The sequence below is a fragment of the Halichoerus grypus genome, chromosome 1, assembly GCF_964656455.1.
Source record: "Halichoerus grypus chromosome 1, mHalGry1.hap1.1, whole genome shotgun sequence".
Taxonomy (NCBI): Eukaryota; Metazoa; Chordata; class Mammalia; order Carnivora; family Phocidae; genus Halichoerus; species Halichoerus grypus.
Window position 1 is genome coordinate 26,213,859 of NC_135712.1, and position 18,104 is coordinate 26,231,962.

General features: G+C 37.1%; 1 protein-coding gene and 1 long non-coding RNA gene across 5 annotated transcripts in view; one reads left to right on the forward strand and one right to left on the reverse strand.

The window, feature by feature from the left end:
• C1H21orf91 (chromosome 1 C21orf91 homolog) overlaps positions 1-10,251 on the forward strand; it is a 31,824-nt gene extending 21,573 nt beyond the window's left edge. For 3 of the 4 annotated variants that reach the window (XM_036091695.2, XM_036091697.2, XM_036091696.2), the window contains exons 3-5: positions 2,254-2,790; positions 4,228-4,290; positions 5,463-10,251. In XM_036091695.2, the coding sequence (XP_035947588.2) occupies positions 2,254-2,790; positions 4,228-4,290; positions 5,463-5,629 (767 nt within the window). In that variant the 3' untranslated portion in view covers positions 5,630-10,251. The remainder of the gene's footprint in view (positions 1-2,253; positions 2,791-4,227; positions 4,291-5,462) is intronic. The other variant, XM_078057193.1, reaches the window with a different exon arrangement.
• Positions 10,252-15,973: 5,722 nt separating this feature from the next.
• LOC144379359 (uncharacterized) overlaps positions 15,974-18,104 on the reverse strand; it is a 106,517-nt gene continuing 104,386 nt past the window's right edge. Inside the window, exon 5 of the long non-coding RNA XR_013442202.1 lies at positions 15,974-16,093. This is a non-coding gene — a long non-coding RNA (uncharacterized LOC144379359). The remainder of the gene's footprint in view (positions 16,094-18,104) is intronic.

Sequence of the window (18,104 nt, forward strand, 5' to 3'; positions counted from 1 at the left end):
AACTTCTTTCATATAGACAGAGGAGAAACTTAAAATTTACTACGTTTATTAGATTCAACTAAATCATTGCTCCATGGATTAGAGCTGTGGCAGTGGGCTAACGAGACCGTTGACTGTTTCAGGGATTGGCTGCGGCCATATGTTGGCAGTGAGACCGAAGGGAGGCTGCGGAGTAAGGCAGCTCTTTAACAGATCTTCCAGTTAGTAAAATAAGCAAATTCAAGTTCTCTCTGCCTACCTGTTTATCCAGAGCAGTAGTATTAGAATCAGACAGCAGATTGGAGCTATTTCTTTGGTCTGTAATTTGTACTAGCTACTTTTTATCTTACCTCTGGTCTAAAACATATATAATAAAACTTTAATGTTTTTATTCTAATAAGATTTGTAAACTTCCTTTTGTGTTAATTTACGCACACTATGTCATCAAGTAGAGCTTTGAGAGTTTGCACTTCAAGTACCTTAATTTTGCTCAGAATTTGACCTAATCAGACAATAACTGGTAAAAAACATACACACACACACACACACACACACACACAACTGCAGTACAAGTAGCAAAGGCATAAATAGAATGTGTATGAAAGTCAGTTTAAGTTCAGTTTTAGTGCTCAGTGGAAGACATAAGGCTGAGATATTGTGAGTTTACCTCAGGAGAGCAGCTGTTCCCATATGCTTATTACATTATCACTGCTCAGGAGGTGTACTCACATAGCTTACTTAGGAAGGAACCGATAGCCCATTTAGCACTGGTTTTGGCAAACTCAGCAGGTCCCACTGTTGGCTGATGTTACATCGTTTTAGAACAAATTAATACAAGCACTTTTATACCTGATTTAATACCATTAAAGTGCAAATACTTCATTATCTTACTATTAGGCCCAGATTTGGAGTTTGGTTAATAAAATTGTTAACAGCTTCAATTTTTAAAACAAAGGATGAATGCAGAATATAATTTTTTCTGAGGAGTCAGCTAATTTTTTTTTAACCTAGCACCTGAGTGGCTCTCCACTTACCCTGTTTTCAAAGCTAAGCAGATTTACACTGGTTAATTCTGGCAGGCATTAATTTTCAGCTCCCCATCCCTTATTCACCTTCAGTATAAAAGCACTGCTGTTTGACTTTAATAATACAGCTTGAATTTATGAAAATGTATGAATGTATTCTGTATTAAGAAATGTATTGTGTTTTTGAAAATGTGTTCTATAATCTGTATTTTAAAAAAAACAATTGAAATGACATACTTAAGCTCTGCTTAAAACTTGGGAGATAGAGGGGCGCCTGGGTGACTCAGTCATTTGGGCATCCGACTCTTGATTTTGGCTCAGGTTGTGATCTCAGGGTCATGAGATCGAGCCCTGTGTTGGGCTCTGCGCACAGCGTAGAGTCTGCCTGTCCCTCTCCCACTGCCCCTCTCCACGCTCACGTACTCTCTAAAATAAATAAAATAAATCTTTAAAAAAAAAAAAGTTGGGAGATAGAAAAGTGAAATAAGAATATTTCCGCTACTTGTGGTATATAATAAACATTTGTGAGTTAAAGAATTATACTGGTTATTGTATCTTAGCGGATTGAATTTACTGCTGTATGAAAAATAATTGTGTGTAATGTGTTTCTTCTAGAAGATAAAATTATCTTGATAAAGTTTTAGTAAGCTAAAACAGAAATGTGAAAACATGTTAGATGCTTTCATTTTCTTAATAAAATAAATCTAACCAGTTCATTGACTTTTTGAGGCTATTATTAATGTGTATTTTTCTGATTCTGGTGTATCTTTCCCCAGTGAAACATAACTAATAATTTAAGAACATGATTGACTATGTATTTATTGGGAAAAAAAATTGTCAAGCATTTCTCTTATTGAGCCTTATAATAGAAATTTTTGCAAGTGTGTACTTCAGGAGGATTAGTGAAGAAATCACTATACTGTAAAGGCCAACATTTTGTAAATGTAAATTGCTGGTTTGGTAGTACTTTTTTAAAATTGTATGCAATAACATGCCTCTGGACCAACGTCCTTGGAAAGGCCTTTATTATTTATAAGAACTTAGTTTTACTGAATATATAGTTCAATTAAAGCAGAAATTATTAGACTATATTTTAATATTATTAACACCAATATTCTTTAGCATTTTTCCTCTAATTTACAAACCACCACAGACTGACATCCGCATTTTACTAAGATTTTTGTATACTCTTACTGCAACTTTAAAAAAAAACAGTTTAAGTCTTCTGTTTCTTTTTTTTTTCCTATAGGAGTACCAAAATCGAATCTCTTGCACACCAAATCGTTAAGGGGCCATAAAGACTGCTTTGAAAAATACCATTTGATTGCAAACCAGGATTGTCCTCGATCAAAACTTTCAAAAAGTACTTATGAAGAAGTTAAAACCATTTTGAGTAAGAAGATAAACTGGATTGTGCAGTATGCACAAAATAAGGATCTGGATTCTGATTCCGAATGTTCTAAAAATCCCCAGCATCACTTGTTAAATTTCAGGCATAAGCCAGATAAAAAGTTACTGCCACAGTTTGACTCCCAGGTACCAAAGTATTCTGCAAAGTGGATAGATGGAAGTACAGGCGGTCTCTCGAACTGTTCACAAAGAATATTGGAGCAGAGGGGAAATACAGACTTTGGGCTTGCTATGTTGCAAGATTCAGGTGCCACTTTATGCCACAATAGTGTATTGTGGCCTCACAGTCACAACCAGCCACAGAAAAAAGAAGAGATAATCTCTAATCCAGAGGCTAATGTCCGGGTCCAGCATCCACGTTACAGCAGAGAGGAATGTAAGTAAAATGGGGAGAAAGGTAAAGATTGCAGTTTTGTTGGCTTTGGTTTTTTTACATTTTTTATATATGTGATATGTCAAGAATTTGGCTGTAGAATTATAGATTTTTATAGCACATTTAAACGACTGGATCACCCTAGCAAAAATGAGGTGTCTTGGGGCGCCTGGGTGGCGCAGTTGGTTAAGCATCTGACTCTTGATTTCAGCTCAGGTCATGATCTCAGGGTGTGAGATGGAACCCTGTGTCAGGCCCATGTTGGGCATGGAGCCTGCTTTAAGAGTCTGTCTCTCCATCCCACCCCCCCCCAAAAAGATTCTCTCCCTCTGCCCTTTCCCCTCCTCCCCCCCAAAAAATTTTCCATCAGTTCTCTGAAATACTCATTATGTCGTAAAGCATTCGAATTCTACAGTCCATCATATCTTTTGCCATTTTAAATTTATTAAACTAATGGAATTGACAAACAGAAGGAAGTTCAGAGTTCATATAGTTTAGAAGTACGTCTTCAAGCATTGGCTAACACACACTGTCCCATTGCTCATCCCTACAACACTGATTGACTGGGGGTGGCATTTCAAAAGCCAAAATCTGACATTTCACTAAAGGACAGAGGTAATGTGTGCACTTATTTTAAAGTTGGAAAAAGTGAGCCTTTCAGTTTGCATTTATTTCTGCAAAAACTCACAGAAGCTGAGATAATTTTAATTGACTCTAAGTCAAGTGATTTTAGAGCTCAAAGGGACTATGGGTGTATTTTTATACAACTTCTTGATTCTACATATGAATTATCTAAGGTTACATAACAAGGTAGACAAATCACTTTTTCAAATTATTTGCACAGTACTTTTGTGTCTTTCCCACTGTGCATCATGCACTATGTAGTGCTTAAGTATAATCAACTTAATGAGTAGTGACTTCTAGCACTTTTTAAAAACTGAAACAAAGGGAAATAAGAGAATCCAATGGATGTAATACTAAGTATTCTCTGGCAAAACTTTTGATTCAGGTGGAGGTGTACTGGAAGGTGTACTGGTGTAAAATGTTTCTTACTGTGGGTTGCGGTTAGGATTTGAAAATGTCCTCTACCCTGCAGGAGTTAATGAATGAGTCCTAGAATACTGGTGAATACTATATTGACAGATAAGTGCCAGTGTTTTTTTAAAAATAGAATATTGTTGGGCGCCTGGGTGGCTCAGATGGTTAAGCATCTGCCTTCGGCTCAGGTCATGATCTCAGGGTCCTGGGATCGAGTCCCGCATCGGGCTCCCTGCTCCTTGGGAGCCTGCTTCTCCCTCTGCCTCTCTCTCTCTCTCTGTCTCTCATGAATAAATAAATAAAATCTTTAAAAAAAAAAAAAATAGAATATTGTTTTAGTGATGTAGATGGTTTATTTTCCCATGTTATTGTGGTAATAATTAACATATTTTCACGTTTCAGTGAATTCGATGACTCTTGGTGAGGTAAAGCAACTGAAAGCAAAGCTCCGACAGGAAATACAGGGTAAAGAATCAGTGTCAATGTTTTATGCATGTGAAAATGTTGATATAGAAAATCCCCTGGGACAGGACACTATTAGCTTTATCTGCATTTAAATTTGGAAATGGGATTAGGACCTCTTGGAGTTTCCAGTGCAAAAAGAATAAGAAAACAACTTCTTTATGAAACCAAGAGGAAATAAGTTTTTCTTGTTTCAGTAAAAATGGAGACCTCTACCTCTGAGCTGAACCTCTACCTCATCCTAACAGTTTATTATGCCAGGCACCTGTGCATGCACTCCCTAACAGTTCCACAAGGTTGTATTAGCCCTGTTTTGTGGAGTTTTTTAAATTATAAACAATTTCAAACACAAAAGTAGTGAGAATAGTATAGTGAACCCCTTGACCCATCTTCACCAGCTTCAACTTATTATCAAAAGCATAGCTAATTTTCTCTCATCTCTACTTGCACCCATTCCTTTCACCTCACCCCCACCCCCAGCATGGATTATTCTGAAACAGATTCCAGACAACATATTGTTTGTCCACAAATACTTCAGGGTTTTCTCTAAAACATAACTTTTTTTTAAGGTAATCACAACCTCATTATCACACCTTAAAAAAAAGAAAAGAAAAACAGCTCGTAATTCTTCTGACATCATCAAATAGTATGCTAACACTAACAACAGTTAATGCTCAAATTCCCCAATTGTTTCCTTTTTTTTTTTTTTAAAGTACTTGATTCCCATTTAGGTGAGGAAACACTTCAGAGACATTAAGGTGCTTTCGGAGATCACGCATTCGGTTAATAACAGATTAAGGATTACATAACCCCTTCCTAATTCCACAGCCAGTGTAACAATAATAATAGTAATAGCAGCTTCTATTTATCAAGTGTTTATTCTGTGGAAAGTACTTTACAGGTATGATCTCATTTACTCCTCACAGTAGGCCTGTGAGGTGCTTACTGTCAATATCGAGGTTATACATAAGAGGAAATTAAAATGTAGTTTAAGTTACTTGCCTGAGACTCATAAAAGCGTAGGAACAAGAATTCAGAAATGAAGGTAGTCTGATTCCAAAGCCTCTTAGAGGGGTTTCCAGACCTAGATATTAATGGGCACTTACTGTCCATAAGCCATTGTAGATACTGATTGAACCCATTTATGTATTCAACTACCTTTTAAATCTTTACAGAAGTTTTTGAAGAGTTAACACACCAAGTGCAAGAAAAAGATTCTTTGGCCTCAGAGCTCCACGTCCGCCACGTTGCCATCGAACAGCTTCTCAAGAACTATTCCAAGTTACCATGTCTGCAAGTGGGGCGAACAGGAACGAAGTCACACCTACCCATAAACAATTAAACTAAACTTACACTTACGTCCTTTGCCCTCATGCCCCTACCATTTATTGGTCTGCCAGACATGCCAACTTTGAAGAAGTTGAAGAAAGTTGTGGTCCATTTTTTTATGGTCATTAAATTTGCAAAGCTGAAGGCAGGATCTAGCATCTTCGTCAAATAAAGCAGATCGTTACACTCTAGTCTTCTAGGATTAATCATTTTGGTTCATTTTGGGAATCTTTCTTCCCATAATTACTAAATGGCCCTCCCTAACTTACCACATGTGACTACTGTTCCAGTGTGATTTTATTAAACATATTTTAATGTAATTCACCTGTCAAAACAGTAGAAAATTTAAAAAAACTCCTTAGATTAGTCTGAACTACTAAAGATAATTTTAAGAGGGAAATGGAATTCATAATACACCTCTTATTTATTATGAGCAATATTTTAATATGAAAATTTTATATATAAAAATGCTATTTTAGGTACCTTTCCATTCTCTTTATAAATGTGTATTTGAATGCCTCTGTATATTATATTTACACTTTCCTGTGTGAATATGTTCATCCATATTTCAGATCCCTGCATTTTATTCTCTTAATATGCTCTTTTTACTATTATCTTGTTTTCCAAAGATAAATGTATTTTGGAGTAGATCTCTATCTAGTTGAATTGTTTTGACTTCTAATAACTCTTATGTGAAAGAGGAATTAATAACTTTTTAAAGCAAGTATCCAAGGAAAAAAAAGTACATTATTTTTTTCTAACAAAAGCAGTTCTGAGTTCAGAAAGAAAATGCTAATCTAGTTTTCATATGTCACCTTGTCTCCATAGAAGTAAAAGCCTCTTCTACTTCATTATTATTTTCATTCTAATGACTTTGATGTGTTAGAATTTGGACAGAGTAAGTCAAGCCTCACTTCCAAGTCAAACGTAATATCTGTCAAATTGAATGTGCTGCAAAATTGTTGTCCGATCTTTGAAAAAAGCTTCAAATTCTTCTGTTTGCCGCTTCAGATACTGGTTCAAGAATCCTTAAACTGTCCAAATTCTCTTAGCAGCATCACTGAAATTTGTACCCAAAGAAGGCATTGTGAGGTATTTTTCTAAACTTTAGAATTTAAAGGAGGAAAGAGAAGACTGCTTGACACAGAAAAGTAAGACTCTAGTTCAAAAAAATAAGCCCATTTCGAAAGGATATTCTTGGAAGTTGCCTGTGATGTTGCCAAAGAATTTTGAACTAGTGGGTCATCTCGAATAGCTAGATACGTTTTTTAACAGTGTATTATATAGTAAAATCTATAACCAGTGCAGAATTAAAATGGGCTCTAAATTCTGTTTTTAGTTGGTACTTAGAATGTATTTATGAGGTAAGATCCTTTGCTTGAAAGAATCTGCAGAAAAGCCCATTAGCTTGGCAGCTTCGTGCATAAAGATATGAATGACTTCTATCTTAAATCTGGCAGCCTGCCCCCGCATGGGTCAGATTTGAGTCTTGAACACAAACAGTATTTGACTAAGCAAAGAAATGCCTCTATCTAGTAGAAAACAACTTTTTGTAATGCTAAGATGTGTTAAATTTGCCTGAGAGTATTAATTGATACCGCAGTTGATTTGTTTTCTTTTAAGTATGACATAACTGGTTTTGGAGCTTTTGAAAAATGTTTTCAATTTCTGTCGATTTTTTGAGTCATCCAAAATGAATTTAAAATCCAGGGAGTGGGGATACATTGCCTTAGTTTTGATAAGCTTTAAACTGAATGTGTGCAATATCAAAATCTTTATAAATTTACTTTATAAGTTGAATAAAGACATTTCCTGATGATGCCAGTAAATATCTTAGTAAGTGCTTAGTTGTTAGGTCACATTTTTTAATTTGACTTTGCTCTTTTTTGGCATAATTCATCAAGAATATTACTAGCCAGTGTGTTTGCACACGTTTGTGCTTCTATTTAGATCACTTAGGGACAGTCATAAAAGTTTGGGATGTGTTGCATTTGATATCAGTAGTAGCATATTTCCAGAGTATGAGCCATATGGTGCAGTCCTAAATGCAACAGCGTTAATCCAAAGAAAAGTGTTTGCTTTGTTTCTGGCAAATATGTAGCTTTACTAATTGAGTTTGGAACAATTGGGTGGGATGGTGCATGTACTAAGGTCTTATAATTCGGGATTCTGATTTATTCCATTTAGATATTTCTGCCTAAGCTCTTTAAAGGAAAGGTGCTGTAAAAAAAAAATATCTGTGGTGCTGGTACTCACATTAGTACTTTATTTGGATGAATATTGTAGTAAAAGAATTTTTTCTTGAAGGATTTTGTTACTCTATTTGGTAAACTGATTCCTATGTTAGTTTTCTTGATTGAATATGCAATTATTGTATATGCTAAAATAAGAATAAGGGACAGAATTAAGTTCCATCTTGAGAGAAGATGAAATACTACAAATATTGGTTACCATACTTGGCTGTTCTTCTGTATAGTTGTTAGTACTTTTTGAGGAAGTTTAGAAGAAAATCTCATACATGCCATCAGTTTCAGAAACAGCAAAAGGGAGAAGACTGCCTGTCAGCTGTTACTAACATTTTCAGAGCTTATATGATTAAGGGGAGTGAAATAAGACTAATGTTTTTTCATGTTAGATTTCATAATTAGACAAATTGAGTTTAAAAAGATCAATTTGAAGTCAAAAGCAATTTTGATCACACGAGACTATTCACTTTCAAGATTAAAGTTTTCAAATTTGTTCAGACTTTTAATTAAGCTAAAAATCTATTCTAATTTGAGATTGTCCTCCTTTGATCGTAGCATTTAATATCCAAATTAGTCTTTTTTTTTTCTTTTAAGGAAAAAAATAAGGCATGCACTTAGGACCTAGTAACAGGTGATGCAGAGAGCAGAATAGTGGCGTTTTGTTCCATCATGTAGTTCCTTAGATATTGGAGCAAAGAAATGTTCTTAGTTCTTCAAATTTTATGCTCATTTCACCACAAAGTGCCCATTTTTGTATACACTTGAGAATTATTTTTAAAATAAGTTCATGTTGGAAAGTGATTTCAAAAATATAGTCAAAATATATTCTATTTTGTTGGGATCTCGACAGGCATCTTGAAATTTCTTGGGTTTTTCATCTGATCACATTCTTTACCACTGAAAATGGTTTTAAAGTACTTGTTTTGTTGATACATATTTTTACCTTGGTGTTTACACTGTTGAAGCTTGTCAGTTTTTGCTGGGTTTTTTTAAATTAATTTTTGAAGGTCTATTTGTGTGTGTTGATGTTTACCAGTTTTGGTTTTATTTTGGTTTGTTTTGTTTTAGAAGAAATCTCCTTGTGTTATTAAATATTGTAAAATGCAATTCAAAATGTATATGCTCTAAACTTAAGAACTTTTAAAGAATAAATTATTTGTGTAGCTTAGAAGGAGGTTCAGTTGGTGACCTTAAAATTAGGTTGTGACATGAAAATTTTCAAATGGTACAATGTAAAGTTCTTATAGTGTTTTTTTCTGATTTACTGAGATATTGCTTATGCTAAAGTAAGATATCTTGAGTATTTTTAAGTACTTAATAAAAAGTTTACTACTCTACGAACTTTTTAAAGATCTTTTGTTCAGATGCAGCTGTAAAGCAAGGGCAATTGATTTTCATTTCAGTGTTTAATTGTATTTTTAACTTTGGGTTGGTGGAAATAATTATTTGAGGAAATTTGTGGTGAGAATCAGTAAAAGATAAAACCTTCAACAGGTTATTCTTGCCACATTAAGTTTTGTGGTGGGGGGGTGGGAAAGAGTTTATTTAGCAGAGTAATAAGGTACTAGGGCTCTGGCACAAGCAAAGGGTCCTGGAGGAGGGTCCTCACACTGTGGAATAACGAGGTTTTGTCCTACACGTCGGCGTCTGCATTCACTTCCTCCCTTCCTAATTGCTCTTGTTATAATTTAATCTAACTCCTTTAGCAATTTGGTCACCTTGCTATGAACCAATCATAACAAGTCCCTAGCACTAAGATTTTTTTAGCACCTAGTTTGTAACGTATACATTCCCTATTCTTTTTAGTTTAAAAAGAGTCCAAATTACTAATGCATACTGAATTAGTACACAGTTTTAAGCTTACCAAAGTAAAACCAAAAAATCATGAAGATGAATATTGAGCCCTCACCCCCCAAAAAAGTGTTCGTTGAACATCCCTCAACTGCACACCCCTCCAAAGGAATTTTAGTTAAAGTGTTTTTCTTGAAACATGTAGAATATCTGTTTCCATTCTGCTGTCTCCAAAAGAGTTTAGAAAGTGTTCCATTGTGATTTCTGTTAAATGCCATCATCTCTACTTTTACGGTTTGTATGTGTGTGTTAACCTTGTTTTAAATCTGAGTAGCATATACTGTGGTCATTGAACTTGATCTCTCTTTGCTGTTAGAAATTTACTTTACAGAATTGTGCTAGGGTCTTTGGAAAAAGAAAATGAAAGTGCAGTGGTGAAAAACAAGTTGGTTTTAAAAGAGTTTTAGACATGACTTGGCAATTTTTTCTTTTAAAACTGCAATAATTTATATATTTGTATTCTGCCTTGGAACTGTAACTATGATGCTTGTCTACTATTTTTAATTTTACAACAATAAAATAAATATTTTGTTAGATCTGTTAGCTTCAGTGTATATTTTTAAATGTACTTTTTTTTTTTTTGACCTATAAGAAGCGTCTGGTTTTGCAGGCTTAGGGAAGCTATACTTAACCATCATTATCTAACAGTTTATCTTAATGTTTTGTGAAAGTCTCTCATTGATAGTTACTACCGCCTGTGTCCCAAGAGCCCAGAAACAGGAAATAAGATTCCTGTGGCTGACCAGATAACTGTGCAACTTTTTAAATTGGAGTGTACTTTCCATACAGTAAATACACAGATTTTAAGTGTGGTGTTTGAGTTTTAACAAATGTACATAACTGGCTAACCATCAACCTTTGTGTCCCTTGCCAGAGTCTGCACTCCCCATTTCCCTTCCACTGTTCTGATTTCTAGCCCTGTAACTTGCATTTGGCTGCTTCAGGACTTTACATAAATATTATCATAGAGGATATACTATAGTCACTTGCCTCTGGCTTTTTTCACTCTACTGGATGCTTTGAAATTCTTCCATAGTAACACAAAGATCACTAGTTTGTGCCCTCTTTTTTTTTCTGACGTGTTCATTTATTGTAGGAATGTATTAGAACTTGTTTATCCATTCACCTGTGATGGACATTTGAATTGTTTCCAGTTTGGGGCTAATATGAATAAAACTGTTGCAAATATGTTTAAATTGGCTCTGAAAAGAAAATTAAAAATAGAAGTTAAAGTATGCAAGGTCACTTGTGGTTAGCATCATGAATCCGACTATTTACATTACTATTTTTCCCCACAAATAATTTTTAAAGTAATGTATATGCTTTTGTGATAGCTTAAAACTAGGAAACAAGGACAGTTGTACAAAAGATAAGAGGCTGAATACAAAACAAGGGATGTTGGAGAACTGGAACATTTAATGGGTTGCTAAGAGAACAGTAATCATCCTTGAAGGTCTTTTGAATGTCTAACAGTCTAAGACCACTTTGTTTTCCAGAGGAGGCAATGAAGACCAAGAGAGTCTGGTTTGGAGAAAGTACGAAAGAGCACCAGACCACAAATAACATTGTTCTCCTGTCTAGCTTTAACTACTTTGTGATGTTAAGGGAAATTGGTCACTTCACTTTTCTAAGCCTGAATTCACCGAGCCAAAGCAAAGAGTGGGTAAAATGCAAGCCTACTGCTCCTTTATCACCTTTGTTCCTGCCCAGTTTCCAAGCCTTCATGGGAATTTTCAAACTACTTATAAAATGATTTGTTCTCCCTCATTTTTAAATGTCATTATAGGGGGACACCTGGGTGGCTCAGCCGTTAAGCATCTGCCTTCGGCTCAGGTCATGATCCCAGGGTCCTGGGATCAAGCCCCACGTCTGGCTCCCTGCTCCACGGGAAGCCTGCTTCTCCCTCTCCCCCTGCTTGTGTTCCCTCTCTCGCTGTGTCTCTGTCAAATAAATAAATAAAATCTTTAAAATAAATAAATAAATGTCCTTATAGGGCCTGGAATTCTTTGCAGGTTATCTTAGAGCCTAGCAAGTAGGTGTGCATGTGTAGGATAGAAAGGAGGGAGAGCAGCGTGCAGAATAATGTCCTTTTTATATCACATATATTGGTATTCTGAGTTATTCATAAAAGGTTTTACTTCTGGGATCTGATCTAGATGGCATCTTAAATCACTACGATCTTAAATTACACAACTTGCAAGTTTGTATTAGTGGTTTTCTCTTTTTTTTTTTTTTTTTTTGGTGCTCTGCATCTGAATTCCATTCCTGTGTTCAAATGGCACAAACCACCTTTACCTCTAGAAGCAAACACTTAATCCCAACCTCTCTTGCATCTGAGACACCCTACCTTGATCGGCAAAATAGAGAATCGGGGTAGGGGAGGATCCATCTTGAGAGCAGCGGTGTCCATCAATAGGAGAAACATCCAGTATCCAATATCGAGTAGGGGCAGCAGGTAAGCTCCTGGCACCTGGTATTGAGGAGCCATTGCTCTGTGTAAATCTGCCCATGAATCTTGTAGGTTTTGTTCCTGCTGGTTTTCAAGCCTTCTGGGTGCTGTCTGCCCATTGAATAAATTCCTTTTCAGCCTAAGTCAACTAGTTGCTTTCCCTGGTTTGTAACTGAGAACTCAGTTACTCCTCACTTCATCCACTGGGTCCATGTCCAATGCTCTCTTACTCTGAGATCTTAACAAAATTGGTTCCTAAAAGTGAACTGCTGAGAGCCCTTAGGACCACATGGTCTGCCTGTTGGGTCAACTGAAAATGGGAAAATTCTGAAAAGAAAATAAACCTTTTGGTAATGTGGATGTCTGTTTTCCTGTTGAAACATGTTCATTGTTCAGACTTGGGGTGACATCAGAGAACCTCTCACTGTTCTCCACTAATTACTGAAAGTGCTCACAGTTTGTATCTAGCGGGATCTTGGAAGAGATGATCTTATAGAAACAGTGAAGATCATAACTTTAGCTCAGGGCTTTTGCCCATGTGCTCCCTGTTAATACTAAATGACCTTCAGCCCAGTAAGCATCTGTTGAATGAATATGCGAATGAGACTTCAGAGGCAGCACTAGGATTGCATGTTCTCTAAGAGTAAATCAGTTGTTATCCAAAAAATGCCTAAGGCCTTCATCCAGTGATTGAATACATTTCTCCTGGTATCCCACTCTTCACAACACCTCCATGACCATTTCAGGCCTTTGATAACTCACACTTGTTCTGTTTCTTCTCCAAACCACTGGTTCTTCTGAATTTCATGAGACATAACATCATTTGGCCACACCTCCAGAGTTTCTGAATCAATAGGTCAGGGGTGGGACCTATAAACTTGTATCTAACAAATTCCCAGGTGATGCTGATGCTGATGCTGCTGGTCTACATAGCACTTCGCAAACCACTGCTCTAAACCATCCATTGCCCCAGAGTTTACTTCCCAAATGATGTGATAATATTACTTCCCTGCTCATACTTTTCTAGATGACCACTGTCCATAAAATGAAAATTAATTCTCAGACCTCAGTGTTAAAAGCCTTCACCATTTGGCTCCTATTTCCCATTTAAATTTTTTTTTTTTCATCAAATTGAGACTTGGTTAAGCGCCAGGAACTCTTACAAGCCCTGGAGGCTTTGGGCCAAGGGATACAAAAGCCAACAAGACTTTCTTGGGTCAACTGAAAAGGAGTCCACCCCATGGTTAAGTTAATAAGGGCTGAAAAATGTCCATTGGATTTAGCAACCAAAAATTCAATGAGAACAGTTTTAATGGACCTATAGGAGCAAAAGTAGATCAAAATGAATTGAAGTGTGGGTAAAGAGGATAGTGGACCTGGGGTGTGATCTCTAAGAATTTTAACCATACATGAAGTTGAAGTCTGGATGTGGACCCAAGGTTATGTTTTTAAGTCAAGAAGTACTTGATCATGCGTAAATACTAAGAGGACAGATCTAGTGGAAAGACTACACATGGAGAAGTAGTCATCATAAAAGGAGTAAAGTACTGAAGAGGCAGAACACAATAGCACATCTAGAATGGTTTGTCTTTGAAGAAGTTTAGGATCATCTCAGGCTTTCACATTGGAGAGAAGGCAAAACTGCAGATGAATGTGTTTAAGGGAGTAAGCTGAGAAAGCCCCCACCTGGCTGATTCTATTTTTTTGAGAGAAAAGGAAAAGATGATGGGGTGAGAGGCTCAGAAGTGGTGAAGTGCTAAATAGATGCTTTCTGAGGAGTGAGAGAGAGGTCCTGGCTGCAAGAGACAGGCCTGCCAGACTGTTTAGAAGAGACAGAGATTGGGGTCCATGACTTGCCATTGATTGAATTTCTCCATTTGCATTCAGATTTTGTTGCTGTAAATACAGAGTAGGACTGTTTTTGCAATTGGAGTAAACTAAACTGAAATCACTACTGAAAACCGAAATCTGAAACTCAGATAAATTTGTGGCTCAAAAAGGAAATTCACAAAAACTTTACCCAAGAGATAAAATTTCAAACACAGGAAAAATGAGAAATTTGAAGAGCTACTACAAATAGTGTGTTGCGGGAAAAAATGAATTCTGTAGCTTTAACTCAAGCAAAATTTTCGAGCAATTCTTTTCATTTGAAGAGTGGACTAAGACTGTTGTGAAGGCCAAGCCCTTCTAGGTCAGTTGGTTATCAAGCTTCAGCAGAGGGAAGTGGGACATGTCTAACCCACAAAAAAGCAGCTTATTAGAAGCTAGTCAGTATACAGAATGTGAAGCAAAGCCAAGGCGTAGCTACACACAGTTTCAGATCTGCAACTTCGAAGCAAAGAGAAGGCAATGTAAAAAGAGGGGGGCACTTCTAGGGAAAAGAGGCAACAGAATGGGAAGTGATGGAGGCAGAAGAGGAAGTTCTGAAGAAGAAGGCCATTGCTACACTGCATTCAAGAACTTGGGTTTTAACCCTCCTTGGTCACTGCTGGGCACTGCTCTACCTCTCTTCTCTTCCTCTGTGCTCTCATCTGTGAAGAGTGGCAATGAACTCGGTGCTCTTTAGGGGAACTGCCAGCCCATACCCTAAAAGGATCATAAATTTTAAGAAGCCTGCGAAGGAAAATCTCCCCAGCCCCCGGCATGAACAGCAGAAATGAGCTGAAAAGAACATAAAGGAAGTGTGGTTTCATTTAAGAAGAAACTGTGAGGTGATTTTACAGCAAGATATTTCTATGATCATCTGTGACAAAAAAGAAAAGACAGCAGAATCAACCTGGCTCATAAACAGCTATACGATTCTCTATGTACTGTCTGGAGAAAGGGAAAAAAAAAAAAGACTGTAAGTCTTGACACCTTATTACTCTCCCACAGACTTATATCAGGGAAAATTATTTCTCTTAGGAGTAACAGTGGGATGATTCTGCCACACAATCAGAAGTTGGGTTGCCTGCAGCTCAGGTCCTGATACCTGGCTCGGACATTTGCACCTGTGCATGGAAAATGAAAATGTCAAGCAGTGTGATAATCTGTGTAGTAGAACATCATGTATTCCATCAGCAGAACTGCCATGTATCCTGAGATTATAGCTTTCCTATAATGGGAGTGGAAAATTGTTCTTTCTTTCAAAATGTGATAGCGGCAGTAGATGGTAGTTTTTTTTTTTTATTTATTTGTTTAATTTTGAGTCCTTATTTGGTAAAAAATTAAAGCCACAATCTTATGTTGGTGATTAACTTAGTGTTCTCCAGAAAAACAAAACCAGTATGTTTAATATATATTGTATCTATTCATATTTGTATAAATATGTATATATGTATGTATGTGTATGAATATGTATTATGTATATATATGTACGTACACACACACACACACACAGAAAGGGAGATTGATTGATTTTAGGGAATTGGCTCACACAATTGTGGGTGCTGGCAAGTCCAAAATTTGTAGGGCAGGCTAGAAATTCCAGAAAGACTTAATGTTGCTGTCTTGAACCCAAAGGCAATCTGGAGGCAGAATCCCCTCCACTTCAGCGAACCTCAGTCTTTTCTCTCAAGGCCTTTAACTGATTGGATGAGGCCCACCTACACTATGGAGTCTGCTTTATTCAAAGTCTACTTATTTAAATATTAACCACATCAAAAAATACTTTCACAGCAACACCTAGACTGGTGTTGACCAAACAACTGGGCACCATAGCCTAGTCCAGTTGACACATAAATTCAACCATTGAACCATAGTTGGTCACTATTTTTCATTTTATTTTAATACTCCATGCATTTGATAAGTCTGAAAACCACGGATCTGACATTTACCTCATCCAGGCAGGTGCCGCTAAGCAGCAGTTCCCCCAAAACGGTCAGCTTAGATTGTGATCTCCAGAGAAGGAAATGCACTCAACAAGCTCTTCTATTGCGTATTCCCATGTGTTCTAAGAGGGATTAGAGGAACAACTTTTCATTATTTCTTAAATATCTTTTGAGTAACAAAGACAGTTATCTACCAATATATTTCCTCTTAATCTGGTGTTGGTCTTAAATTATTTGAAAACTGAGTGTTCTACAAAAAGTAAAAGATATATGTAGCCCCTAGTAGACTTAATACCCAATAATGTTAGGTAAATTGTTGAAGGTTTTAGAATATTGAATGTTGGTTTGTACATCTCTTACCATCTTTGCTCTCTCCTACCTCCACCACACAAATCATTCTCTAGACAGTTATTTTGTATCAGAGAAAGATACCACCAAATCTCAACCACCATTACTCCAAAGCAAACATTTTTGAAATAAATTTAGTTAGTCCTGAGGGTAGAAGAGCCCTAGTGCTCCCCACAATTAATGGGGTAAATCACTAAGTTTCTGGTGATCTCCCTGTGGGGAGCTTGTTCCTTTCTGTCCTGATCAGATAGCTCTGAGACTGGAAAATGCAGCATCTGGGCCCCCTGCTGAGTTGCTGCCACACTGCTTTTCAGAAAAGTACCAGGGAAAAATGTGGGGGCCTTGGGCACTGCTGCTGCCCTTCAGAGAGATCGGGGGAGTTTCCCTTAACAGAAAAGGAAATGCAGGGGGAGTAGAGCGACTGACATAGAAAACCATGCTTCCTTTGCTACCTCCCTCTCTTTTCATCTTCATACCTGTATGAACAAAGCGCCAGCAAATAGAAGTTCACATCCTGCTGGGCTACCCTGCTTTTTATCAAAGTATGGAGGGAATTTCGGTCTCGGACGGACACAGCCTGGTCTCATCCCCGGGAACAAAGTGACCCAGCCTGGGGGATACATAAATATCATAGGAAACCACTAAACATGTGGCACTAAGGGGGCCTTCAAGAGTCTCACAGCTTTGATTTGATTTGATTTCATTTTATTGTAGGAGAGCCCTTCAAAACAAAAAGATCCTTGAAGAACATAAATTGTAACATATGAACGTAGAGATGCTGCCACTGTTCTACGTGAAAGACAATGGAGATTCTTGGAGCAAAGCTTCCTTCACATCCTTGTCAGTGACTATGCCGCCGGTTCCCCCGAACTATCACCTGCACCAAAGCTGTAGGTCAGCTCTGACTGACTACAGCCCCGGGGTACCTACAAAGGGCTGTGAGAAACTGCTGATCTAGTCTCACCTCCTAAAGTGGCCTAAAGCACTTAAGAAACTTCCAAACATTCTACAGAGCTTATTAGCCACAAAGGCAAGGACCAAATCCCAAATCTCCTGATTCCATTTCCAGAGTCCTCACCTGTACCTGGGCTCCTAGTTTTTATTTCTATCACACAAGATCTTCTGTCAAGGATATTTCTGTAGGATATTTCTTCACTCTGATGGACCACAGAAAAAACCAGGAGAGGAAAACACAGGGAAAAGAAAAAAATAGGGCAAGTCTTCCCTGCTAAGTAAAGCAAGGTTTTGTCTGAACCAAGACAATGGCTAGTGAATCCAGAGAGTATCTTAGATGTCCTCATTCTGGAAGGCAACCAGGAGAGGCTCCAGGAACAGTTCCTATCAGAACCTGAAGACAGCAAGTGCATTCCTGACATCAAAAAGCCAGTTTCAGCAAAATTCATTCCGAGGAAAAACGAAAGCTTAGAAATTCACATTGCTATTACCTAGAAAAAAAAAAAAAAAAGGAAAACATACCCCATTGCTCCTAACTGGTTCTTCAAAACAGAAGTGCTGAAGTCATATATTACTGTAATAATTGTATGTTCAAGGGACTGTGCACAATGTGGGTGGAATTTCCTCTGTCAAAAGAAGGAAATGATAACAGCATGTCTAAAGTCCAAATGGCCCATATTCTATATATATTATATCATATTATATTAATCTCTTTTGTAGGAGTGACGTATTTCTGAACCACACCCTAGAACCAATGAGAAGGCGGCTAAGGTAGCTGGACCAGCAGATCTCATTAAGCCAAATTCCAATCCCATACCTAAGTGATTTTGA